The sequence below is a fragment of the Chlamydotis macqueenii genome, chromosome 20 (genome assembly GCF_036417535.1).
Source record: "Chlamydotis macqueenii isolate bChlMac1 chromosome 20, bChlMac1.mat, whole genome shotgun sequence".
Classification (NCBI taxonomy): domain Eukaryota; kingdom Metazoa; phylum Chordata; class Aves; order Otidiformes; family Otididae; genus Chlamydotis; species Chlamydotis macqueenii.
The window spans coordinates 11,094,218-11,121,642 of record NC_141575.1 but is presented as its reverse complement, the minus strand read 5'-3'; the positions used below and the strand labels follow the sequence as shown (position 1 = coordinate 11,121,642).

Genomic DNA, 27,425 nt, shown 5'->3' with positions numbered 1-27,425 from the left:
CAGCAGAAACCAGCTGCTTTTTAATAGCTTCTCCTGGGGGAAGGGCTGTGGAGGGACCGGGCTTATCTCTGCAGTTTATGCTTCAAGGTCAAGAGACGAAAGCCTGCCTGGGATCGTTATTTATTAATGGCGATGGAGAACTGCCCGCATGCCAGCGCACGGAGGGCATGCAGAGCTGCACCAGGACCAGCCCCGGCCCCTCGCTCACCGCTGGGCTGGTGCTGGCGGCGGGGTGGCAGCAGTGCCTCCTGCTCAGGACCTGTGAGTTTAGGATGAGGAAGCGCGCTGGGCTCCTCTGGCCAGAGCGGGTCCCTCGAGTCCTGGACCTGGGGCTGCTGCAGACTCCCCCCGCCAACAGGAGGAGGAATTGGGGGTCAGGGAGCTGCCCACTCTGCCCTGGCACCCGCTGCCCGTGGCTGCAGCCCACCAGCGGCCCAGGCATGCTCCCGTGGGTCACCAGAGCGGAACCCCAGACCTTGGGCACGATGGAGGTGCGAGGCACTGCCAGCGCCCCAGAGCATCGCACGCCCCTGGCCACGTCCTCCCATGGGAAATTCACCCACCTCCGGGTAACAGCGCCGGACGCAAGAGCACGGCAGTGCCCCAGCCACAACCAGGGAGCTGAAAGGTCACGGTGGCTCCAGAGCCGGCACCCACCGCGTCCCTGCTGAGCGAGCGGCCTTTCTGCAAACACACCAGCCAGAGAGGAGGCGGCAGAAGCGCACCCAGTTCCATCACCCAGTGGAGGCTGGGCGGGCAGGAGGAAGGGACGCAGATGAAGAGGGAACCCGAGGGCGAGGCTGAGAAGCCGCTGGGGAGCGTGGAGGATGCTGAGGCTCCTGGGTGCAGCTGGCAGCCAGCCCGGGGCCGTGCGCGGGGAGGGCAGCGCTGGTCATGCTGCCCGAGCGTCTGTTTAGTTCTGACACAAAGCAGGAGAGGCACATCGCCCTGGTAAGGGGCGGCGGAGGCGATGCCCGGCAGCCTTGCCTTCCTCTGCCCTGCCTAGCCGCTGTGGAAGATGCGGATGCGCTGTGTGACGTCCTTGCGGCACAGGGGGCAAGTGTGCAGCCGCTCGCAGCAGGTCTGGCAGCAGCAGACGTGGCCGCAGGGCAGGAAAATCATCTGGGTCTGGGGGAAAGAGACAGAGGAGAGGACACGGAGAGTGCTGCCGTCCGGTGACACCCATCCCAGCGCCGCTGTACTCCAGCGCAGGAGGAAATGAGGCTGGAGGAGATGGGGATCACCCGGGGGTCCCACAGCATGGGAGGCAGAGCCCGGCGCCCCCATCTCCACCCCTGTGCACAGCCCAGCGCTACGAGGGTCCGGGCGGTGCAGAGCACGAGTGCAGTGGGCTGAGGGAAGGAGCTGGACCGAGAGGCCCCCCGAACATTCCCCATGGCTGCTGCGTGGACAGACCTGCAGAGAGGCCCACACAGAGCTCTGCCCTGCCCAGCCTCCAGCCCTGCTGCGGGGCCTAAGCCAGGCTGTGCGGGCGCTGGAGGGCTGAGCGTCCAGGTGTTGCCCAGGGCCAGGCTGGGGACACAGATACGGGGGGATGCGCTGGATGCCGCCCTCACCCCACCCCCTGCTCCAGCACCACGCCTGTGCCAGGTTCTCACCTCCTGCTCCATGCACACAACGCACTCCGACTTCTTCTCCTCCCACTGCAGCGGGGGAGCCGTGGGGACCGCAGGGCTCAGAGGCTCCTCGAAGGGAGCGCTGGGTTCCGGGGCTGCACGGACCTCGGCCTCCACTGTCCTCAGCAGCTCTGCAACCACAAGCAGCAGGTGTGAGCACCAGGAGGGCACCATCTCCCACCCTCCCAGCACCCCTGGGGATGGCTGCAGGGAGACGGGAGCTCAGGGCTCCCATAAAGAACTGGTGGTACCTGGGATCGTCTTGGCCACAGCCAGGATCTCCTGAGCTCGCTTGAGGATGGCGCGCTGCAGGCCAGCCTCTGTCACGCCGATCTGTGGTGCAAGAGAAGGGCTGTTAGCTCTCGGAGGGGAAAGGAGACTTCTGTCCCGAAGGGGACACTGGAAACTCTTGGGCCTCGCTGCAAGACCCGGCCATGCCAAGGGAAGCACCTCTGTCAGGAGTCAAAGCCAGATCGGGGAAACCTGGTGCCGTTTCTACTGCAAAGAGCATCTGAGGACGCTGAAAGCCAGAGCCAAGCTACAGCTCACCCTGCGAGCGCCCTGGCAGAGCTGTCGCTCACTGGGCTGGGCACAGAGCAGCGCTGGCAGCTCTCCTTGCTGGGAGGGGACACAGCGGGAGCACCTGCAGTCCCTCCTGGCAGACCTGCCGCGGGCACAGCCACGAGCACAGCCGGGCTCGGAGCACGGGCAGGTTCAATGGGTCATGTCCTGCACTCTGCGTCGGCTCTCTCGTACCTTTTCCAGGTCACTGGCGGTCATGGTGCTCAGCGCCTGCACGGATATTCGATGGTGTGCGAAGACTGGCACGTACTGTTCAGCCGACAGCTCGATTAACAGGTTCACCAGCTGCTGCTCCAAGCCCTCCTCCTGCAAAACACACGGCAAGCTCCCAGACTTCGCTCTCGAGAAACGGCGCGGGCGCAGGCGGCAGCAAGGCCAAGCAGCGCGCTCCTCCCCGCCCTCTGCCCTGTTCGAAGCGTTCCGCATCCCTGAAGACAGGAAAGCTGGAGAGCCCAGCCGTCGGAGGAGCTCTGGCCCTGGGCATTTCACAAGCACAATCAAAACACTGTGTTTCAGGAAAAATGACATAAAACCATTTTGGCACCCAATGACAGCAGCAGCACCTGCTTTTTGCAATGTGCTAACGCAGCACGGGCAGAGCTCGGCTCCAGGCCTTTGCGGCCACCCTCGCGGGTGTTTAACAGCACGAAGTCCCCGGCGCAGTACGTTAGGGCAGGAGGGACAGGAGCTGCTGCGTTCAGATGGATTCGCAGGGGAATCTGGGGGGCCAGGCAGAGCCGTTTGGGTGTTTAGCTGGAATAAAAGGCGCCCAGAGTCCCAGCAAGCTGTTTGTGGGTGGGACGGCAGCTCCCGCTGGCAGAGAGCTGAGATGCCGGCTCCGTACGGATCCGGGCAGCTCCGTAACCCCCAGCGCACAGGAACGAGAGGGCTGCCGGGCAGCGCGGCTTGGAGCAGGTGAACGCAGGGCAGCCTGTGCGGCTCCTCAGCCCGTGCGAGGGGCCTGTGCCCTGCTCCCCGCCTCAGCTGAACCTGGGGGTCCCAGGCAGGGCTGTTTTGCTCCCCCCGCACTCCGCAGAGCAGAGCACAGCTACAATTAAAGCCCGAGCTGCGGCAGCGACCTGGAGCTTCAGGGAGATGGGCTTCTGGTTCAGCAGGCGCTGGTACTGGATCAGCCAGTAGTTCTCCTGTTTGGTTTCGCTCTTTGCCTCCATTTCCAGCTGAAGAACAAAAACTCATTCACTCAACAGCCCGAGATAACGTTGCGAGTAGCATTTAGGGAAGCCTGAGCTGGAGGTCAGGAGGGGAAACCAACAGCCTGGCCACGCAGGGCCGGTTCAGAGCCCTGCGACGGGCACAGCTATGGTAAGATGGGCACTTCTGCCCTTCTGCAGGCTGCTCCCACTCTGACCCCCCTGTCAGTCCAGGGTTGTGCATCCCCTCCGCTCACTCTGCCCAGACACTGGAGCCTGGTCTGACGCTCAGGAAAGTCTGGAGGTCTTCAAGGCGACAAGGCCACAGCAGGGTCCTTGTGGGATTGTGTGTATCCCCTCCTACAGCCCCCTTTCCTGACGGGGAGATTGATGATGGTGCCTCACGCGGCACCAGGGACTGGTGGTAACTGTGCCCCCAAGCACTTAAGTTAGCGCTTTCTGAAGTTAAATTGGCCCCTGGATCTGGACACAACTCCTCAGAGCCCTCCTCTGCTCCCCTTTATTCCCGTGCTGACCCGTGACTCTCTCCCCGCAGCCAGCCCGTGTGCTTCCTCTACAGCGCCTAACTAGGGGCCTTTGTTACCAGTATTTGTCGCAGTTCTTCTTCCCTTTCCTTTTTTTCTTTGAGCAGCTGCTGCAGCAGGTAGCCAAGTGCTTGGCGTTGCTCCGTGATCACCCCCTGCAACAGAAGGACTCTGGCATCCCCATCTCCGTACCACACAGCTGCCAGCAACCACCCGCCCCGATTTCCAGCAAAGCACTTACCGGACCCAGACCAGCCACAGCAGATGTGGGAGCCCTGTGCTCGACAGGCCCCCCTGAGCCTGAATCCCCTCCTAGCAGCTGGCACGGCAGAGCCAAGCTGAACCCCTTTCTTTCGGTCCTGCACCGACCAACCCCCAGATACCCCGGGCAGCCCCAGTCCACGCTGGCCTGCAGAAGCTCTTCATCACTCCATCAGTCAGTCAATGGCATTACAAGTGTTCATGGTCCCTCTCCTCAACTGAGAAAGACCACCTGAAACTAGCTCCAGAAGCCTGCAGGTATGCAGCACAGGTAAGGTAGCAGTGTCCCCATGGCTTTGGGAAGCCTGCCCTTCACACCGAGCACCGCTGGGTACCAGGGCAAGGTAACTCATCACCACGGCCACACTGCTGGAAATTAGGAGAGGTTAACTGTCTCAGGAACCTCAGACCGTGTGGCACTTCTGAGTGGTTCCGTCCCAGTTAGCTCATACCTGCTGGGAGGATCATTAAACTGAGCAGAGGCCAGCAGTCATCAGCCACAAGGACTTCAGGTGTCCATGGACAAAGGGAAAAGGGTTCTGTTAGAAGGCTGACCTCCTAAAGAAGTGTGGGGAAACTTCAGTGCTCAGCATCCGGACCCTACACAGGGACAAGGTCCTCTGTTTGCGCAGGAGACAGGAATGCTTGCCTCTCACAGCCAAACCCACCGTGCGCTGACCAGAGCTGCTCTGGCAGGAAAGAGCTGCTCTGACGCAGGCAGGAAAGCTCCGCTGTGTCAGGACCTCCACAGAGGTGAGAGGGACCACAGACCACACACGGGAGCTGCTCCAGATGAGAAACCCAGGCAGCTTCAGCTTCAGCTTCAGCTTCAGCTCACCTCAAGATGCGCTCTCCTGCCCACCCGCACTGCGACACCCCGCTGGGATCGCTCTCCCAGACTGACCCTGCAAGAGACCTGTGCAAGCACCTCCCTTTCTCTGGGTGTTTTGGGTTTTTTCCTGCTTTCCAATGATTTATCAAGTCCATTACTAAAGCACCTGTATACTGGGGGAGGAAGCAGCTGCCCACTGCACGGGAGGTATCAAGCACAACAGAAAAGATTCTGCCAAAGCCCTTCGTGGGCACTGGGGGGTCAATCACAGCAGGGAACCTTTGGGCTGGAGACCACCAAGCGGCAGGAGGGTACCCAGCCAGCCAAAGCTGTTTGTGCCTTGTTTCTTAGCATCCAGTGCTGAAGTTGCATACGCTGTGCTGCCTGACGGGCTGCAGAGGGGTACTAGGGCAGAGCTTCTGCACTCCCCTGGAGCTCCTGTGGTCACCCATCAGGAATCACCTGAGTCCAGGGCCACCTGAACCACATCTGCGTGGGATTCCCTGGTCTTCCCTGTGTGAACTTTGGGTAGTCTCACCATCGGGTCCCCCACTATCAGGCCTCCGACACTGCAGCGTTATACAGAGGACCTGCCTGAGTTAAGCTGGCATAACCCAAATCTTCTTACACTTCAGGGAGTCCAGCACAGGGCTCCCGTCTTAAGTCAGCACCTCTGCACAACCTGCTGCAGGCACTGCTCTTGGAAAGTGTAAGGTGTCTGTAACTGATTTCAGGCTGACAGAAGAGGTGACCTAACCTGGCAAACAGTGCACACAGAAAACAACGGATGCAAAGGCGTAATAACAAAATTTCAAGCCAAGCTGCTTAAGCCAAACTTTCTACTCCTCAGTGTGTGACTGCTGATGAAGACAGCTCATTGAACGGCGGGATGGTGGGACACAGCAGCCTGGGACACAGGGCTTAGAAATGACGGGGGAGAGCTGACAGCCATCACTGGCAGGTATTTAAAAACAAAACACAACACAACAAAGTAAGAAGACATACAATGCGCGGCAGGCAGGTGTTTCTGGGATAGCCAACAACTGGATCGCAAAATCCTTCCCCACCCAGGAAACCCGGAACTGCCCATTGCTATCAGGGCCGGCTCGTTTGTCTCTCCTCTGAAAACGCATCAGATTTTAGGAGCAGCAGCAATGTTCCCACATTCCCATGACAAAGAGGGTTTGTGGTGTCCTGTGGGTAAATGCCCTTCTGACTAAGCATAAAACCATCTGGAAACTGCAAGGAGCAAAAGAAGCAAGTGGAGCTTTTGCGATCCCAGAGCAGGGAGAGCGTGGCGGGGCAGCCCAGAGCCCTACATACCTGCAGCGTCTCTGTGTCCAGTTCTTGCCTCTTTAACTCCAGCTGTGTCAGCTGCAATAACTCTGTTTCTATTAATTTAATCTAAACAGAAGATGAAACATTTTTTTACTGACATTTGAAATGACTTTAATTTATGCTCTTTTAAAGCGAGGTCTGACTGCTGCCCTAGGAGGGACAGCACTGCAGAGCCACCCAGAAATCTGGGGAACCTGCTAATGCCCTTCCATGATGCACTCTCTTAGGGTTGCTCTTTGTTTTTTGCCTGAGGAGCTGTCCCTCACTCTCTAATTGTCTCTCTACTCTAAACGCTTTCCGTTCAAGTCCAGAAGCACCCTGCAACCAGTTTGTTCAGCCAAACCTTTTGCAGCCTCTCTGGAAGGCACCAACTGATTGTCAAAGTCCTCCTAGCACCACCGCTCAAACTGCAGGTTAACTGGGGCAAGGTCCTGGTTTCTAGAAGCTCCAGCAAATCCCACAACGATGGGGCAACTGAGACACAGAGAGGTGAAGTGAGTTGCCCAAGATCCCACAGCAAAGCCAAGATGAGAGCCCAGCTCACCTGTCTGCCAGGCCATCTACCATCCCCAGGCCACGCTGCTCAATGTGCGCCACCGACCACGAAATTCCTGCTGACCCCAGGCTCTGCAGCAGCCAGTGCCCAGGGCTCCTGCCCGGCCACTGCCTGTGCAGGATGCTGGTGGGGTGGGCTGGATTTCAATAGTAAAAGATCCAGCCATGGTACCAAGGAACAAACTCCCTTTGTTTACAGAGCCAGTGTGAGCAAACGGCAGGGCTCTCATTGATGAACTCAAGCAATGGAGAGTTGTCAGACCCATCTCCCGGATTGTCCATGCACAATCCATAGGCTTCTAGCAGAGACTGGTCACTGAGTGACTCAGAATATCCAAGCTCTTAGGCTTATTGACCAACTCCTAACCTGAGACTTTTCTGCTAGTGTCAGATCAGGAGAGGGAAGATTCTGCAGCACCGTGTCAGAAACCAGCCACCCATCTTCATGCATCAACCACCGCTACTTTCCTGTCTTCATGTATCAACCACAACTACGTTCTCCATAAGCTCTGTCTCTCCCTCCCAACTATCGCATTGCACCTTCTGTGGAATGGAGCTCGGAAAGGCAGGCTGGGAATGGGAAATAAAAGCAAACTTATGGCTCAAGGTGCAGTCCCGACGTGCTGGATGGAGATGCAGTGGACTCATGTGGGATGAGCAGCCCTGCTAAGGACACAGCCTGAAGGAAATCCTAGTTGCAACTGCAGATCACCCCCACAGAGCCAACGCCGGCCTGTCCTCCAGTGCCCACTCTCCAGCACTTCACCCACATCCGTGCTGCGACGACTGAGGCAACGGCAATTCCGCTGCCTCCAGGAATCCAACACCTGCACTGATGCTCCCTCCTATGCAGCTGGGAGACTGCAGTTTAACCAGCGCTGCCCACTGCTTTGTTACAGGGCTTTTAGCAACACAAGAGCTCCTCAGTTCCCTCAGACCCTGCTCTATGCTCACAGAACCTTGACCTTCCTCAGAAGTGCCTCACCGAATGGCAGCATGAGCCGAGTAGCTGGCTGCTCTTTCCTCTGCTGCGGACTCACCTGGTTCCTGATCTGCCTGTGCATAAGATCCTTCTTCACTTGGAGAGCTTCAAAGGCAGCTTTCTGCATCTCAATCTGAGGGACAGACAAAATCCTGCTTGGTGAGCTTGCTGATGCAGCTGTAAATGGGCTAAAACCCCCGTTACCTTGCAGTTACTGAGGCACAAGCACCTGAACAGCATTTACTCTGTGCAACAGTGTCCTGATTACACCATGGCTTAGATCCTACAGTCCCAAAAGGTAAAACCCACTTGACAGATAGACACAGAAATTATATTCTTGTTCTTCAAACACATATTTTGAATGCTCTGTATGAACCTGACCTCTCATTTTCAGGAGCACGGAGCATCCAAGCTGTGCAACAGGGCATGGCTGCCCAGCACTTCTGAAAAATAAGCAGCAGAGGTCTCAGGTTCAAAATGATGTATTCAGAATGAGCAGAGGCTTTGAAAATGCTTCCTGTAGGCAGCTTGCCCCAACTCACCCAGGAAACCTGCCAAAAAGGCAGGACTTCTGTCTCAAAATCCTCTCTGTTTATCATCAGACCAGTTTTGCTTCTGCTTCTGTCTGTGCTGCTGTCTTTTCTGAAAAGCTGTCTAGTTAAAAAATAAATACACTTTTCCTTCAGCCACCCAAGTCAGTTTATTAGAATACCAATGATTCTCAAAGCTCAGCATGTAGTGTTAAATAAAATAACTTTTGCATGCAGCCCAGCCCAGCCACCATTGCTCCTGCGATCCTCTCTCCATCCTGCCTTCGCGTGCAGTTGCTTTCCCTTGATCACCCCCACAAGCAGTTTGCTCCCTTGCCTACCTGCTGCAAGATCTGACTAACAGCTTTGTTCTGATCCAGCTGCTGCCAAGCCAGGATCTGCTGGAACTTCTGATCCATCTCAGCTAGGCTGCAAGAAGATGGATTTGCCATGGAGTTACTGCTGGATCTCTTGATGCAAACAAGAGGAAAAGCAGGCAACAGGGAATCCGGGAGTGGAGAAATGTGTTACTGAACAAGGGCGACAGATTTAAAACCTCCTTCCCCGCAACCAAACCAAACCGGCACCGCAGACCGAGCCAGAGCAGAAGCACTGCTGCCTGCACAGGCACAATTTGAAGTCCAAACAGGGGCTGCTGCTGCCCAGCAAGCTGCTCAGGCGATGGATTTGGACGTTGGTATTCTGCACTGGAAAGGGCGGGCTGATGGAGAGCCAGGCAACCTGCCCATATCCTGCCTGCGCTCGCCGGCACGACCGTGTCTGCCCACTGCCCTCTCCTGGCAGGTCACAGGCACACAAGGTTGTTTCCATTCAGGGCCAGATGCTGACAGATGAAAATTTCTCAGCTTCTTGTAAACAGAGCGAGCCAGAATGCGCTCTGTACCTACAGCAAGGCAATAGGTCCTACGTGTATGCAAACAGCATCCTTGGGACAGCCCTGGGAGGTGAGGAAAGGAGTTCTGTGCTACAGTTTGGCACTGAACTGGCTAACAGACTGGAAGAAGACCAGTCGAATTTCATCCTCCATATTTAGCAGAATGTATAAAGTAAAAGAAACAGTTTATAAAAATGGTAGTTCATCCAAAATAAGATTAACAAGCACGTTCTTGTGGTTAATCAAGTTTGACAATTTCTTTAAATTGCATTGTCACCTGCTCTTACACAGCTGCCTGCTGCACTACAGTGGCTGCAGGAGTTCCTGGGCGTATACATGGGAATGACACCGGGAACTGCTGGAAAGAAAAGGACTTCACAACAGTACCACCAGCCCCAGCCATCTCCCACTGTACCTGGAGCACGCCTGGTTGACTAGGTCTTGCCGACGAGACTCGTAGGCCATTTGGATGAGCTTGTTCTTGTAGCTCTCGGCCAGCATTTGTTGCATGGCAGCTAGAAGACAGAAACGCTGTCAGTCTGTGTCTGCGGGTGTCTACAACTACCACTCATCATACCACAGCGCTCATCTACCACTGCTGCTACAATCACCTGCGATTCACAGTGCCTTCTCTCATTTCCAACCTGTCCTTGCTTTTTCCACTTCATTCCTTTCAGAGCAGACCCACTCAGCGGCAAGAATCACAGCTATTTATTGGCAAATTAGCTGAGCAAACGCCACTCTGCCTGTGCTTGCATCTCCTCAGCATCCAGAGGAGCCCAGTCTCGGCCTACTGGCCCTCAGAGGGGCTGCAGCTCTGCCCGTCACACTCTGAATAACCCATCCTTGGGGTGACAACACACACACTGTGTCCCTTGCAACCCCAGCAGATCTGATGATGGTCATCACGAGCAGAAAAGGCTCCCTAGCACCGTTCTTGTTTACCGCATGCCTCCTGCCTCATGAACCTGATCAGTTAATATCTGCTTGGCACCTCTGAATTATGAAGCACTTTGTGTTTATAGCCAGCCTCACAAACTCCCTGTGTGACGTGCTGTAGCTACACAGGGAGCACAGCTTGCACCTCGAGGAGAATCGGCAGCGAGCTGAAGGTGGAAGCAGTGGATTGGCAACAGTACACGTGCACTGCTACCCCTGCAGCTCTGCCCCATTGCACCAAGTAATACAGCACGAACGCGTGCATGACAGAGCATCTCCCACGTGGTTGTCACCTATTCAGCGCACCTCCAAAGGAACCAGGTCCTTCTTGCACCTTACCACCCCAAAGAGTTGTCTGGACTTACAGGCCACCTCCCTTCTGCGCAGATGCTCCGTCTCCTCCTGTGTTATCGCCATCAGCTGTTCCATCCTTATTCTGCCGAACAAACAAGAACAATTCAGCCACCATCTCATGTCTCCTCCATCCACCCAGCTCAGAGCCTAAATGCTGAGCAGATTCACCCCCTGCTCAGGAAAGCCACGTGCTTATCAGAGACACAAAAGTCTCAGTGATCTCTTGGTAAGGAACCTCTAAGTCTACGGGAGACAGCATAAATTTTGCTCAAAGCCATGGGGAAAATTGTTTATCAGAGCGGAAAGCTGATCTTTCTGAGAAAGAGAACATCTATGCAACGCGCATACACTCTCACCAAACATGGTAGCAGTCGGGTTTTTTTGCTTTCCTTTCTCTTGAGGCTCGATGAGCACTTTAAAGCTGACCTAAGTGAGCAGGGCCCCTGACAGCAGCAGCCTGGCTCCATTCCCACCTCCCCTGCCCTTGTCCCAGCACAAACACGCACAACACCGCTTAACAGATCAGGAACTGATGCGGCTGGAAAACTATCTGACATACAAAGGGATTATTTTCAGCCAGGTCAGTGTCCCCATCCAGTTTATCATGCCACAGCACAAACAGTTGGCTGAAGGGAGGGGGCAGCATGTAGGCAGGGCAGAGTTGGGGACAACCACTTCTGGTGGCAAAGCTAGCTCAGAGTGTGGGCTGAATGGCAGCATTGCTTTCAACCTGTTCCTCCCAGCCTGTACCATCACTGGACCGTCTTCACAAATGCCTTGTTTTCCACCAGATGTAATTGGTTCTTGATAGTGGAATACAGGGTTTTGTTCCCAAACTCCTTAGCTAGGACCACTCAGAGACCAAAGAGGTAAAATCACCATCCCATTGGGTCTGCCAGACTGGGGAAGACCAGGCACATCCAGTCCAGTGTCATACCTCCAACACTGGACAGAACCAGCTGCAGGGATGAGACGAACTTCCCCTGACTTAAGGTGGATTCGGACCAGTAGCTCTGAAAGGAAGGTCCCAGCCCTCTTCCCAGCTTATTGTTCCTTTTCTAGAAGAGCTTATTTCAAGAAGACTCACCTCTCATTCTCCAAGGATTTCAGAATGTCTGAACTTTGTTTTTGCCTAAAAAACCAGATAAAACAATATGAGCGGGACATCCTACTCCTCCAGAGGGCAGAAAATGACTCTGCATCTCATGCGCGGAAGAGCAACTTTAAGCAGGCTGGTAACCTTGCGTCAGCACCAGTCCAGCAGATCCAGGCAGTGGTACTTCCAAATACTTCAAATATGCACCTTCCATGAGGAATTAATATTTTTTTCCACAGCACTGCAAAACTCCAACAGCACACATGTGTGTCAAACACAAATTTTTAAGGTGTCAAATTCCAGTTCCTTTAAATGGGACTTTGTCACTTCAACAACTAAGGCACCTCCTAGAGACATCAATCTTGCCCAGTTCTGTAGCACTCAGAAAGGGCAAAATGAACGGCTCAGAGTGGGACAAAACAACACGAGCCTCTGAGGGACAGAGATCGCTGCAAGGTACCCTGGGACCATACCTCTGATTGTCCTCTAGCAGCTTCTGGATACGGCTGGTAATGCCTTGCTCCGCTTGCTTCAGCTGCTGCAGCAGCTTCAGGCGCTCCTCCTCCAAATAGCGCTGGTGCTTTGTCAGACCCTCCTCCAGCCTCACCTGGTCCTAGGCCAAAGCAAGAGAGAATCAGAGGAGAAAGTGGTCAGCTTAGGAAAGGCAGTGCCTTGTATGGGGCCTGCGCAGAGCAGACCTACCTCTCTCACTGTCTGCAGTATCTCATCCTTCTGACTGTTGATCTGCTGAACAAGCAGAGCATGTTCTCTTTGCCCCATGTTCAGGCGTCGCTCAAATTCCAGCTTCTCCTGCATTTTTTTTTCCTGAGAGGAATAAGAAAGATGAATGCCAGAGATCAGTAGACTGCTGGCTCTGCTCCTTCCCAAACCAGAAAAAATTCGGGCAAAAACATAAAACAAGGCACAGCTATCCCCTCGATGACAAGAAAGCGAACCAAATGGCAAACAGGAGGCTTGACTAGGGGATGGAAATGTTCTCTCCTTAGGAACCCAAAAATTGGGACGCAGAAGCTGCTGCTCTCTTTATGACAGTCTCCAAACTCCCCACAACTTAATTCATCATCATGAAGCCGAAGTCCCTGGGCATTAACCCACACAGCTGAAACAGCCAATACAAACACCCGGAGGGAAGCCCAAAATTAAGGCTGTGTTCAATTCCAGATGGCAAGGGGACTCCCTTGTCTGAAGACCGCAGAGTGAGGGAAGCAGCCAGCCAAGAGCTGTGCTACCCAAAGTGAGAGGGGAACTACATGAAAGGAACTTCTGCTTATTTCAAAGTGCACACGGGAAGAGAGAGACCAGTGAAATAAAAAGAAGAGCAAACTAAAAATGCAGCCAGGTGAGGGGAACGGAGGACAGAAACAAGGAATGGAAAGAGGGAGCAGGAACGGTGGCACTATGAGCCAAAGGGCCACGGCAGGAGTCAGGGAGGGGCTGCAGTTCAGGGCAGGGGTGCACCGAGCGGTCTGCGCATGGACTGCTCACACACGTCTGCCCACCTCACGTGAAAAACAAACTGAGCCTCCAGCAGGGAGAGGCAACAAAAAAGCCATCTGGTGTGAAAGCCCCCGGATCCAACTCCGCAAACATGGACTGACTTAAACTGCAACAGCTCGCTTACGAGAGAGACTGCAGCGCATCGGCTGCATGTGGCAGAGTCAGGCCCAGATCCCCCACGCTCCACCTGGCTCCTGCAGTGAGGAGTGAGCAGCTTTGGCGGGGGTTTCTGCAAGAACTCTGTTCTCAAAACATTCAGCTTTGGCTGAGAAACCAGATAAAGGGATGGAAAACAAGAAACAGAAATGGACCTATGCTGCAGACAAAGCGTTTGCAGGTGTTCGTCCTTACCTTCCTCTTCTCATAATCCGAAAATTTGTTCTGAAAAAGAAGCAATATCCGCAGAAAGTTACTCCCAAAAGCAATTTTTTGTAGATATTATTAGCCCACATGATATCTTCCCCTAACTGAGTAAAGACATCAACCAAAGGCACAAGAAGATTAACACAGGCACAAAGTCCAGTCATTCATGCTTCTCCAGGGTCAAAGAAATTTACTCTGTGCTTGTCAAACAGCACAGGAATTAACACCGTTTATCACAACTACATGCCCAGCCTCCCCTCTCCCAGGCAGGGCTGAACATCTCTAGGACGTGGCTGGGAATCACAAGGTTCTTCTGCAGTTTGCTGTCCCCTCCAGAATACAGACGTTACCGTGCTGCATACACCCTGACACATTGTCACCCCTGTCCCTTGACGGCATCATTGCTTTCATGATGTGTCTTCCAGGAATCAGCAGCGGTAACACCGTCCCCAGCTCTCAGGAAGGAGATGAGCCACCCACGTCCACAGTGCTACGCGTGGTTCGGAGCACTGATGCTCTCTTGATCCCAAAAGACACATCTCACGGGGGGAAGGTGATGAGGGATGATGGGCTAAGTGCTGTGAGAGCCACTGATGGAGCAGAGAGACAAATCCAAAACCCTCTCACACAACTTCACACACAGTAGAGCCTCACCTGCCACTCGCTCTCCTCCTCCAAGTACTTAAGCACTGCCCTGTCCACCCCATCCACTGACGTTCCTCCTCCATCACTCTCCAGCGCGGGGAGCACATACTGTGACGGAGGGTAGTATGCAATTCCACACTCTGGAAGGTATCAGACACAAAACAAGAACATTTGGTGCTTAAAGACCTCCTTGGCAGCACGCCAGAGGGCTGGCTGGTGTGTGACTGCTTCCAACCTCGCTCCCTCTCCCCGCACACAGACGAGCGCCCAAAAGAGCTCCTTCAGCTCAGGCTGAACAGCAAGAAGCTCTGAGAGGAGACAGTGCCCCCCATTCCCACCAGGAAGACGATCAAAGCTAACCTGCTTCCTTCACAGGAGTACAGGCGTGTTGATTCCTGCAGGGCTGCAAATGTTAGTGCCCATACCAAAGTAAGTTCTGACTGTCCCTTTATTTCAGTGATTCGCCCAATATCTGGCAACGCACTTCCCTTGCATCAAACCTCTACCAAACCTTCCTGTCTGCATTAAACACCGTGTTTACAAACTCACAGCACATCATCTTTGTCCTCTGAGTTCTCCATCTGGTTTCTTTTAACAGCTCATCAGTCTGCAGGCCCCAGGTCCTTCCTCATAGAAAATGAGGGTAGAAGGGACCTTGAGTGACTACCGAGTCTATCTCGTTGTCCCAAGGCAGCTACATCTGGACAACGCCTAATCCTTCCACCAGAGAAAATACAAATGAGAAAGCAAAACCGCAGGGAGGTGCAATGACTTCTTATGGTCACCCAGACAGTCTCTGACCCAGCTATTCTGATGTTTTAACAGAATTATTTTAAATTTTAGTGGGACAGGAAGAAGAAAGTCTCAAAGCTCCTGTTTTGCTGTTTACCAGCAAAGACACATAACTCACTGACCAGCCCACCAAGCGTGCAGAGCATCAGGAACCACCCCAAGCAGAGCCAATCCCGTTTGTCCTTTGTAAACGCAATCTTTGAACACGCCACAGCACCTCGTCAGAGCGCAGCGCAGCCCCCCAGGCTCTCACTACCATCCACAGACTCTTGCATACCTTTGCAGAGGAACCGCTGAATGGACTCTGTACCCGCACTGCAAATATCAGGTGATGGGTAGGTCATGGAAGAGGCATCCAGGGTCAGCATCTCCAAAAGAGAACATGCAGAGGTCCAGGTTATTCTGATGGCCCAGCCAGAGTGCAGTTATCCTTGCAGCTCCCCAAAATTTCATTTATGGAGTGATAAATTCAGGTTACCCTAAATCCTGGCACAAATACGAGATATCAAATTTCTGCTGGGTGTTTGAACCTTTCAGAGGTGACTTTGCTGTCCCTTATTTGGGAGCTTCTGAGCTGGCCCTTCAGTGGAACATCCCGCTCAGGCTGACGTGTCTACTTTGCGAAAGCACAAGAGGACATACCGCTTCTCAACTACAGAAATTTTCTACATTTTAGTGTGCTGGAGCCCTTAAGCATGATGCCTGGAAGGGATGGTGATACAAAGGGCACAGAGAGGAGAGGTGTACCATAAAGAATGAGTGGAAGGACCACTGTTTTGTCCTACTGTGGCCAGTAAAAGGACCTACTGTTGCCTCCTGTAGAGAAGGGCATAGCAGGAAGGCCTAGAAAGGAAGCACTTTGTCAAGCACAGGGGAGCGAGCGGCACAGATCACTCATCTCAGAGACTGCCCACAAGAGAAGTGAAGCCTCATGTGTATCCGAGACAGCAGAGCATTTACTCGCATCCTCCGTGCTGGTGCCTGAGTCAGCCCTGTTGCCTGACATTTGCACCATTTCGTACTGACAGGTTTGGCAGCCAGAAGGTAACACATCCATAAAAATCTCAATGCTTGTCCCGTTTCGAATGTGCACTCCAGGGAGCCTGAAACCCACGGAGGCTGACGATGAGTCAGAGATCTGTCACGGCAACGGAGGCAAAAACCTGATCGGAAACATCCCATCTGCTCATTTAGAACCAGCCTTGGTGGAAAGCGGCTGAGTCAACCTGAGCGCACAGGCACAGTCTGTGCTCTCGGAGACAGCGCTGGCAGATCACACCTAGGGGTTCACTCCCTGGGGACTGCTGTTCTCATTGTTAAACCACGGCAAAAAGTGATCAGAAAAAGACCAAAGCAGGAAGGATAAGCAAGAGTTATTTTGGACACCAAGAACCGCATACAGCCTGGTTACAATCCCCCACAGTGGCCCTGCCCTAACCCCCAAAATTCACTTTCTGTGCTAAATTTATTATCATATTGAGCAAGTAGGAAGGGAAGCAGCCTGCAGCAGAACAGCCTGCGAAGGGCAGAGACAGACACGGCTGGCCGGCTGCGTACCTCCAGCGTGCGGACGTGAGCCAGCACCCGTGGCAGTTCCTGCAGCACGTTCTCACTGATGTCCAGAGTGCGCAAGCTCCGCAAGCCACTCACAGTAGCAGGCAGGTCCTTCAGCTTGTTACCTAGAGACAGAGAAAAGCCATTTAGTGCCACGTAACCTTTCCAAAGCAAGTTCATCTGCTGGAACACCAAACCATAATCACACGTATGACTCATTTTCTATACTCTGCTACAGGGACAGGGCTGGCACGGGTCACACTCACACAAGGACTCCAACGGCTGCCATCGCCCACCAAGGCAAATGGGGATCAAGATCTACTTGCACATAGCCCCAGCGCACAGGTCCAGCAGCGGTTCCTCACGCTGAAATGACCTTCTCAGCTGAGGTCACTGCTGCAGGCTGGATCTGTGCTCTTTATCAGGAGAATATTTGTAACATGGAGTCTTCTTCCCTTTGGTGCAAGTACGAGAGACGGGAAAAAGGGCACTGAGTGTGGGATCACACATCTACAGGTCATAGGCCAGGTGCTGCAGGCAGATATGGCAATGAACCAAGCTGCACTTCCAAGTTTCTTGCCCTCCATTCCCTTCCCTTTTTCAGCAACAGCTCCCTGTAACAAAGTCTCTTTTTTTTCTCCCAGATTTACAGCACTGCATATCTGGAAAATGCCCAGGAGTCTTGAGAAGAGGTGCAGTTCTGACCTTTGTGTTAGGGCTGTGCAAACCTGGCAGGGCTGCACAGGCTCCCAGGACCGAACTCCGGGTGTCGGTGGACTTCACTGTAATTCAGTTTATGCATGCTGACTGCTCTGCTTGCTTTGCTGAACTGCTTCTGCCAAAGACCTACTATTTTTCTCACACTTGAATCTGCATAGACAGATTTCTTAGGGTGGTCTAAATCATAATCCAGAGGGGGACAAACCCTGGCCTGGGACTCCTCTTGCAGGGCACACACAGTGCTCCCAGCTCGACACGTATCTCACGCTTCTGAAGGAAGACGTGTGCCTCCAGCCCTCTCAGCACTCCTCACCGCAGGAATGCGGCAGCTGGGGCTCGAAATGCTGTCCAAGCGCAGGCACACAAGTAAGCTTTCAGCTGTGGAGATCAGGCACGATGACCCAACAACCTCTCTTCTGAGAAAAGGCAACGGGCTGAATTAAGACATCATACGGACCAGTCTGGACCCATTTTCTGCTTAGATGATTTCTCCTGGCTTGCCAATTACTTGCACTCAATTCTTTCTTGTGTTCTTCCTTAGCATTCATAGTGTAAACCATTCGGTGCTTGCCTTGGTTGAAAGGAATAACTACTACTGCAGCTCAACATGACCTAGATAATAAACGGTGCTTCGCCCAGAGCACCGACAAGAAGCACAAGCCATACCTTTCACATTGAGCATCTGGAGCTGGGCAAGGTCTCCTATAGATTGTGGAAGACATTTTAAAAGATTCCTTTCAAGGTTTAGGACCTAAGGTATTAACAGAAAAGATATTAAAGATATTCTTTGTACAAGTCTCAGGTCTTCTACACATCTATGCTGTTGGGACTACTTTCAGGCCCAGAAGGAGAACTTGAAATTGGTTTTAGACAATACTTTCTGGGTTAAAAAAAATACATATTTTCCAGATGCCCTGGAGACAGGGTACATCTAGCTACCATATGCAATGAGAAACCCTATTCACAACCAAGAGCAGCAGCAGGTGCTGAACCCAGATGCAGGAACTGGGAAGCGGAGTGTCCTCCCCTCCGGGGCAGCGCTCCCCCACCCCGGCTCCCACAGCAGAGCGGTGACCGAACCTAAAGCTGCACTCCTAGCAGAGAGGACCCTCAGCGTGCACTACAACCCACTGCACTGAGTTCTCAACGTAATCACACCAGGGAGAATGGTAAAACCTGAATATTTTGGGAAACCAATGGGGCTGGAAGCTCCAGCTCTGCTTGGTCACAGCACTTGCTTGGCAGTGCGAGCCATTTGGGCTGACAGCCCTTGCACTAAGCTAGGTCTATGTAACTCAGCACTCCTGCTCTTCTCCTGCTCTCCTTCTCCAACAAGGAGTTCAACAGCAACAGTCAAGTCAATGAAATAGATCTGACACCCTGTGGACCATAATTTAAGTTGTAATTAATTAAAAACAAAGAGCAGTAACCCCATATTTGTGCTGCCCTTTACAGACACTCGGGATGCAGCTGCAAATCTTTTACCTGAAGTGATGTCAGCTGACCAATATCAGCAGGAAGCGATGCGAGCTGGTTGTCGTGCAGGTCTAGAACCTGGAAGAGTCCATGATTTCATCAATGTTGGGAAAAGAAGTCATGGTGCAAGAATGAAAGGTCAAGAATTATCTAGCAATGAAAATTACTTCCCTTCCAACAGGGCTTTGAAAAGTGGTTTAAGTTTTCAAGGAGACACAGGCACTTAATTCAGTCAGATAGAAGGGATTTATCTGGGCTAGTGTGTTTTAATGCAGCTAGAACGCAAGGAAAATAGACTGCAGATTAACTGTTAAGAATCACAATTACCTTCACGGTTATGAGACTCAGGAGGCTGCAGGACTTTGGAACTAAAGATGTCAGATTATTCGTATGAATAATCAGCACCTGAGGAGGAAAATCCCATTGAAACATGAACACAAGAGACACTGCTGTCTAGATCAAGCACATTTGTTGAGATTTAATTGCAGAGGATGTATAAGAGCTCAATATCTTGTTCAGGATCATATAAAATATTAAAGTAGTAAATGGATTTTCATAGAAGGTCAAACATTTAACATGAGATCTAAGCAAGAGCCTAGTTCCTCACATGAGAAATGTCATCAGACAGGCTGAGACAGAAACAACCATCCCATCCTTCGTGACAGAAGTTAGCTTTAAAGCACACAGAAAGGATTAGTCCTACCCAAATTGCTCTATGTGGTATTGTACAAGTGGCCAAATCCATTGCAAGCAAACTTCTTCCAAAGCAACATATAAACAACCACATACAGTCACTTCAAGCACAACAGTAATACTCAAGCATAATAATAGAATTATCCAATAATTTATGATTGCAACATTACCTTTTTTTGCAAGACTTTACAGGTTGCAAAGGCCCCATAAGGAACCTAAAAACAATTAAAAAATAGTTGTGTCAGACTTCTCAAGGTACTATCTTTGTAAGCACTTCTACAGTATCCACCTGGAAAGTGTGAGTAACTAACTTTAATGAAAACACAAGTGATATTTAAAATTACTGGCCCCAGGTTTTGGCCCAGGATCCCAGTACTTCCCAGTTAGCTTCCATTTAACAGCTTGCAATGCCTCTCTACAACACAACGGTGTCGTGCATAGCACAGAACAGACTGAGGTTTAGGCAGAAGTTCAAGCCGAGCGTGATTTAATATTCAACGTGCAGATGATTCAAGAGTCAAGCACGTTTTCAGTTAGTCATCATACAAATGTATTCTATCGTTTTGCAACCTCGGCAAACACACTGCAGCAGGCTAAATGAGAAGGGCGAGCAACAGGCAGGAGTGGGTGTCCTCGTCCCTGCTGCGCTCTGCAGGAGAGGCACAGTTGGAAAAGGGACGTGCCAGCAAATTCAGCCCCAGCCAGCCAAGGCTGAGCACCGTGACCTGCTCTGCAGCATGGAACCACATCAGCCAAACTCTTGTCCAGAGTCAATTTTAAGACCAAACTGATGGCTCACTTCATTTATTGAAAAAACAAAGTCTAAAAAGAAACAGCAAGACTGAGTTTTAGGGTACCAATCCAAAAGGAGCTGCTGGGGATCCAAGCCCAGCTGCGGCTATGAAGGGAGCTGGCTCAGGACACCCTCTGTCTGCCACCCTTTTACCCAGACTGGCTCGCAAACCTACACACAATATGCCGTTGGCTTCTGATCTTGGAACAAAACATCCCAGAGTCTCAGCAAAGCCATTTCACACTGCACAGGAGACACCTATGTTCTCCAGGATGGTCCCAAATCTCTCCCAAAGAGCAGTGCAATATCTGTTACCTTGCTTGGCAAAGGCATCCTGTGACAAAAGTTTACACAGGGACCAACATTCTAGAAACACGAGACAATGAATAAAAACTGATAGTGAAATATAAACTGGCTTCTGTTTAACAGGATTGCCTGGCTGCCAGAATGAAAAGCTGTCTCCTCAGAAAGCCTGGCAATCTGTCACTAGCCGCTCATGCTCCAGGACAGCTTGTTCCTAATTTAGTTGGCTGCCACAAAAGAAGCCAAGCTGGAAGCGAGATTTCCATCCTTAACCAGCAGCCAGGAACTAGGAATTTTCACTTACACAGAAAAATAACCGCAGGTGGCAGACTTCGTAACTCTAAGATTAGAAACAGTAAGCCTTTGGCAAACAAATTCTCTTGTGACTAGCCAAATCAGGCCATGAGGTCCCAAACTAGGGTCCTACCAACATACTGGTGGAGGCTATGAGACCACTCTGCCCTCCCCATCTGTGAAATGAAAAAGGATTCCCAGGACAGAAATGCTGTTGAAGCATCAGACAGACAATCTCTCACAGAAAAAAAAGGAGAAGCCCCCACCTGAAAGCCAGAGTTCAGCAGACACAGGCAGAAGTGGACCAGTAACTTGGCTGTTTCTGTCTCAAGGCTCACAGACGTGATACCAGATCAGACAGTTGGTAACAAAAAGCAGAGAACTCAGACCTGTGAGCTAATACTTGGAGTTCTAGAGGACGTACCTCCGAGAGTTCACATTTGGATATGTCAAGAATGTCATCAGCACCAGCTTCTTTTGCCTGGAGAGGGAAGATACGCATCCAGAGAATTAGACCATGCAGAAATCCATGACGTCTTGCTGCACATTGACTGAACTACTCAACTGGCCGCTCCCTACAAAATGCAATTACAGCTCTCTGCCACAGCCACGTAATTCAATGACAACGCTAGAAGCAAAGAGTGTGCTGCTACAACTGCAGCGAGCAACAGCAATCGGGAAACCAACTGCAGGAAAAACCTTTTGGTGCAATAAAAGTGGAAAGGAAATTACGTGTTCTCAAGCACCAGAGAGGCAATTCCCAGGAACAACAGCAGTGCCATCCCAGCCTGTGAAGAGCCTGCTGTGTCACTGGCACGTCTCACCCAGCAGACTGACCTGCTTCTGAACCGTACACAGCAACCAAAATAACCAGCTCTTGCCTTTCTGCCTCCATGGGACCTGCAGAGCCAGCTCTGCTGTATAAGAAGGAGCAAGGACTCACTGCTTCTGTTCAAAAGTAATTTTCCACGTTCAAATCAACTACATCCAATGCAGCTGCTAACAGAATGAAACTGGACAAACCTCACCGTGAGCAGCATTGCATCTCTGGAATTACTTTCTTAAATAAAAGGTACAGAAGAAAGCAATAAAACCTGCTTGTGTTAGTGCTTCTGTTAAGGCTTCAGAACCAGATATCCTGACTCGAAACTAAGCACATGCAATACAGAACTAATCCTAGAACGGCCAGATTAAGCTATCCCTCCCCAGCCTCACAGGAGCTGAACAGAAACGCTACAACTGAATAAATTCAGTAAAACTAGTTTCACTACTGGTAAATAACAAAGCCTTCCTTTCCAAAATACCTTACCAAGAAGCATAATTTTGTCACTTTTAAAATGCAGGTGCCTCTCGGGTAGAGCACAGCAGATCCCCCACGCCAGCACTGGTCCACAGCTCCTGTGGCAGAATAGGTGAAACAATTCAAAAGACGACTGCTTTCAGAAAGCCAACTTTAAATCTGAGCCTGCGGTAAGGCAAGTAGCTCTGCCGACCTCGCTGGCGTGACAGCAACTGCCGAGGACCTGCCCCAGAGGATCTTGGCTAAATGCGAGTCCAGAAAAACAAACCGCAACATCTAACAAGTCAATTGTCTGAGTGTCAGGAAGAAAATAAATACTAATGAGAAGCAAAAGAGAGGTACAAGGAAAGCCAGGTAAGATGGGAAAGGGTATGTCACGGGTTCCTTGGTAGGAAACGCAAACTGGGAGACCTGGAAGAGTGAAAGTGCATGGAGGAGAAAGGAGGGACGAGGTCCCAGACGCAGGCTGGCAGGAGGTGGCGTGGGGTGGAGGATGTTACGTGGAACCACAGCGGCAGAGAGGGATGGAAGTGGCACAAAGGGGACCTGTGGGAGGAATTCCCTGACGTGCATGAGGAAGACGACCTGCTGTCTTGGTGAGATCAGTAACACAATTACTGGTAACGCAGAGGATGCCATGTCATCTTGCATCCAGGACTAGACACAGAGAACAGAAAAGACCTCAGCATTGCTTACCAGGCACATTTGGAATTCAAGGCGCTTTCGAGCATCTTCACTGGGTTTCTTCTTACGGAAGAAGAGTGGCATCTTCAGTTTTAACTATAGCTCCGTCTCAGTGGCACAAATGATCAGCATAAAGGCAGAGGGCTCCTGAAGTACGCGTTTGCTGAGGAGCCTGGACTACAAAACTGTGCTCTAACAAATGAGGAAAAAAAAAAAGAAAAAAGAAAAAAAACACTGTCTCAGTAATTGTCTTTGTTTAAGCCCTTCTCTGTCTTATCAAGCAGGCAGATTCCGGCACACCTCCATGGTGGAAGCATTAACACGAGCCACAAAAGCACTGCTGTGTCTCTGAGACGAGCTGATTGTCTTGGTCATCCTTGTGCAAGAGAAATTAAGTCAAGCTGGAACACGGACAGAGAAAGGCTATTGAGTGACCAGGAAACTGCAGGGCCCACTCCAGGATAGGAACTAAAAAAGCTGTAACTGCATGAAGAGATCAGGCATCAGGGACAAAACCCAAACTATTTAAATGCAAAGTCAATTCTGACACAATAGTAAGAAAATTTAAAACGTTCTAGAATAAAGCTAGGCTGGAAATGTAAAAAACTCCCAATTCTGAGAGCAACACAGCTGCCTTCCCCTTTCAGGGCAGGTGAGAACAAACAAGACCCCAGTGCAGTTCAAAATACAGATAACTGTTTGAAAGGGACTTGATGACTGCCCAGTACAGCAGAGCCTCCTCTGGCACGTCACACAGCCCGGCCCAGCTGCTCCCCGAGACGTCGTGAGGACCCGAGAAGGCACCGGAATCAGGACGCCCAAGCTGAACTTTGCTTCCCAGCTTTCGGGGTTGTCTTAAGTCAACAAAACACTTGATTCATTTGCTTTCTAGGCAGAAGCCGAGTCGCACAGGCATACTTTCTCCATTTTAGCCACACAGCAAGATTAAAAGATTCAGCTTAAACACCTAACAGCTTAAAGTCAGACTTTTAGTAAAGCCAAATAAATTTCCAGTAGTCTAATAACTGCCTGCAAAGCTAAAATAACCTAACTTCAGAACACCTCTGCCTACAAACCAAAGGCAATCACTGCTGCTTCGGCCGCATGCTGGGGTGAGCTATTTGCCCTCCCGGGCGCTTAGGAGCTTCCCGCAGGCTGTGTGTCTCCAGATTAAACTGCCACACTCCATCCTGGGCTTACAGGGCAGCCAGATCTTCCCCAAAACGGTTGTTCCAGGTCACTACAGCACTGAGAGCTGGAGAATGTTCTTCTGTTAATTCAACTGGATTTTATGCAAAGACACCAGTTGATTCCAGTGTGAAGGCAAGAGAAGTTAAACCGGAAAGAGCGGATCACAGTAAGGGGTCTTGCGAAATCAGGACTGCAGGTGGGTGCAGGGGAACAGGAACCCGAGTCAGTTCTGTAAGAGGACTCTGAATCAGCAGGGGAGAAAAGGGGAGTGTGCTGGCGGATTTTGTGGGAAGGGCAGCAAGCTAAGGCTGGACAAGAAATGGGGAGAACAGCTGGTAATCAGAGGGGTACCAGTTGGCAGACTGGGAAAAGAGATGGGGACCAGCTGAGCTATAAAAATCAAGAAGGAAGAGGGGCTCTTCTCACACTGCATGAGAGCAGGGGGCAAAAAGTGGCAATGCAGAAAGAGTCCGAGTCGGGAGCTGCTGGTGAACAAGGGCTCACAAAGGGAGCTGATGCTTGGTGGTAAGACTGGGACAAGATGAGAGAAAAGTAGAAGTGCACCAGTGAGCCCAAAAGGAGGAGACTTGGGCTGGCTGGGCAAGAAACCTCGGGGTACACGAGGAACCCAAGGAGCCATGATCAGCACTGCACGGCGAAGAGGGTGGGCCCAGGCAGAAGCTACAGCTGCCGAAAGTCCAAATCGAGATACACGCTATGAAACTTGCACTGGAAGGTTCACTTTGCAATGACTTTTTCAAATACCATTTTAATAAGTAATTTTTAAAACAATACAGAAGAGTCAGTATTTCACCAGTTCACCAGTACCTTCACCAGTAAATGGCACAGCTATAAATGCAGTTAATTTAGTGCTTAGTGGAGCTCCTGTGTTGTACATAAAAAGATGGTTCCCTGCCAGCTCTGTGTCTACGAACTGATCTCAAACCACACTGAAAGGCGCGTAGCCACAGGACACGGTCAGGGCTGCTCCTCACGCGCGGAGATCTCTGCCAAAAACTAAACAGAGCTTTATATAGATAAATCCTTAGTGTAAAAGCAAAACATAACTTCAGTCTAAATGCATCCAAGCAGCTACCCTTCATTTCCCTTCAGAAACAAGAGGCAAGGATGTCCGGTTTCACTGTACTGCTGTCATACTGCTCTACTAGAACAAGCTAGAACAGCAGACGGCAGCTGCAAACAAACTCACTCTGTGAGAGAATCAAACCCTAACAGTTTCACGGCTCTTTCCCTGCCATCCCACTTTGCTGTCTTTTAACAAGTTCAGACTACTGAAATGCCCCTCAGACTCACCTCTCCACAGAAGGGGAGGCAAGAGCAAAAATTCAGAAGATGAGGCTAGAAGGGAAGCTGATTGTCAGGAGCTACAGTTTGGAAATGCAGGAAAGCGATCAAGAGCCAGCCACAAGCAAGGGTCAGCCATCACAGGCAGAAACAAAAGGAGGAAATTTAAAGATGAGAAACCAGAAGGGTGCCTGCAGCACGATATCCATAACCTTCCTGAACGTGTTCAACTCTTTCCCGAGGACTCACGCATCCCCTTATCCCACCTTACCTTACCTATCACAGCTAGATACCTGTTATTAGTCTTGTGGATAATGGAAAGCCATTTACATTTGACCCAAGAAAATACATAAAGACATGGAAGGCTGAAGGACAGACAGTTGCACAGGGAAAGAATCATATCAGGGTCCAAAGATGAAGGATCAGAGATTTGTTAACTGGACTGAACAGCCTTTAGATGTCCAAACTTGCTGTAAAGAAAAGACATGTCAAACCTGCAAAGAGCAAAGCTGTTCCTCTCTCTGCGACATTGGCTTTGTGTGCTTGGCTGACCATCACCAGTTTTCAGTGAGACGAGCACTCAGCAGTCAATAACGGGAAGGGCCTTTGGCGTGTGACCGTATTTTATATGATGTCATTTTTATTTATTAAGTTCTTGAAATAACTTTCTGTGTGCGCCAGGGACAGCACCCACCCTGAGCATCCATGAACTGCAAATCCTGCGTCTTTAGGGATGCCAGCAGCTGATCTTTGCAGGCATCTGCTCTGCAGCACTGCACACACAGGGGAGAAAGGGCAAGGGAATATCCACTGTCTGTTTTACAGTCTGCAGCCGCTTGGATGCTGAGTAAAATAAAAACAAACCCCTAATTTTACAAACAAACATAACCAAAGCAAAACACCAACAAGACCCAAACCAAACCCCAATTGTTAAAACATTCTGGACATCATAAATACGCCATGGCACTGTAACAGACAAGATGGGGGTCTGGAAGGAAGAGAGATTTTATTTTCTCTGGGAAAACATGCTCAGGAGCACAGCAATGCAGCAGCGAGCCGGCGCCTGGATCTGAGCGGGGCTCCTGCAGAGATGCCACCTAGTCATGAAGGACAGAGCTGTCACCAGACATCTCTCAAGCAGCAGGTGCTGCTCACCCAGAGGAAGCTCATCAAGCGACTAGCAGCAGTAGCAGGAAGCCCTGCAGCGCAGCATGCACTGGAACAAGGCTCAGGAAGGAGACAGAGGCGAACTGCAGCTTCGTAACTTACTCTCCCACAGCACGTTTGCTCTTTGTGCTGGAGAGCTGTCATTAGACTTGGACCAGCCCTGCAATAACCAGGCTCTGCCTGATCCTGCCAAGGGCCTCCCCTCGCAACGCCTGAAACAAATCTCTCTTCTTCACCGGCTCCAGCTCTGCCTCTCAGTCCTTTCCTTCCCTCATTGTCACTACTCTCTTCTTCTTCTTCTCCTTCGGGCTCCCCTGCAGTGCCCCCCTCCCGGGTTTCACACAGCTTCCAAAGGCTATCTTTCTCGGTCCTTTTCTTCTTTACTCTGCTCTCAGCCAGCACGGAGCCGTTCTGCGCCTGAGGGCCCGAGCGCTGCCAGCCCCGGCCCCGACACCTGAGGAAAGCAGCAACAGTGAGCAAGGGCCGCGTCTCCTCCCGCAGCAAGCGCGCCCGCAGCTTTGGGCGCCCCCCGCTCCCACGCCTCCGGTGGCCTCTGCGGGGGCGGCAGAAGCGCTCGCACGGTGCCGTGTGCCTTCCCTCGCCCTGCCGGGGAGCCCGGCCGCAGCCCAGGGGACCGCACACCCACGCGAAGCTTCGGGACGGGCAGAGGCGGCCGCCGATCCGCCGCGAAAGCCGGTCCCGCCAGGCCCCGCGTCTCGGCCCCGCAGACGCCGCCGAGGCCCCGGGGCCCGATCCCCCCCCCTCCCCGGCCCGGCCCCGCTCACCGCTCCCCGCCGCCATGATGCGACAGCTCCCCGCCCGCCACCGGCAGCCGTCACGTGACCTCCCGGCCACCGGCACCATCGAGAAAAGCGGCCAGAGCGCCCCTCCCCCACCGTAGAGTTCCGCCCAAGCGTCCCGCAGCGCCCG

At 51.9% G+C, this 27,425-nt stretch overlaps 1 protein-coding gene across 1 annotated transcript; it reads right to left on the bottom strand.

The window, feature by feature from the left end:
- LRSAM1 (leucine rich repeat and sterile alpha motif containing 1) lies at positions 1-27,378 on the bottom strand. Its single transcript, XM_086763489.1, has 25 exons — positions 27,281-27,378; positions 22,845-23,024; positions 21,273-21,329; positions 19,629-19,673; positions 19,093-19,170; positions 18,775-18,843; positions 17,956-18,040; positions 16,573-16,694; positions 15,293-15,383; positions 14,233-14,363; positions 13,567-13,596; positions 12,400-12,522; positions 12,171-12,310; positions 11,689-11,733; positions 10,613-10,683; positions 9,724-9,823; positions 8,755-8,842; positions 7,942-8,016; positions 6,332-6,412; positions 3,975-4,070; positions 3,299-3,397; positions 2,394-2,525; positions 1,889-1,970; positions 1,620-1,768; positions 1-1,128 (listed from the first exon to the last, which is right to left on the bottom strand). The coding sequence occupies exons 2-25, from the start codon at positions 22,914-22,916 to the stop codon at positions 1,003-1,005; spliced, it is 2,187 nt and encodes a 728-aa protein (XP_086619615.1). The 5' UTR covers positions 22,917-23,024; positions 27,281-27,378; the 3' UTR covers positions 1-1,002.
- Between the last annotated feature and the right edge of the window lie 47 nt (positions 27,379-27,425).

Bases quoted from the DNA above. Each gene is read 5' to 3' on its own strand.
- LRSAM1 (XM_086763489.1), bottom strand. From the start codon at position 22,916: ATGCCACTCTTCTTCCGTAAGAAGAAACCCAGTGAAGATGCTCGAAAG. The intron at 8,843-9,723 runs GTACAGTGGGAG...ATCTTCTTGCAG, and splicing joins GTCAACCAGGCGTGCTCCAG to CCTAGCTGAGATGGATCAGA. The intron at 4,071-6,331 runs GTATGTAGGGCT...CTTCTGTTGCAG, and splicing joins TGGACACAGAGACGCTGCAG to GGGGTGATCACGGAGCAACG.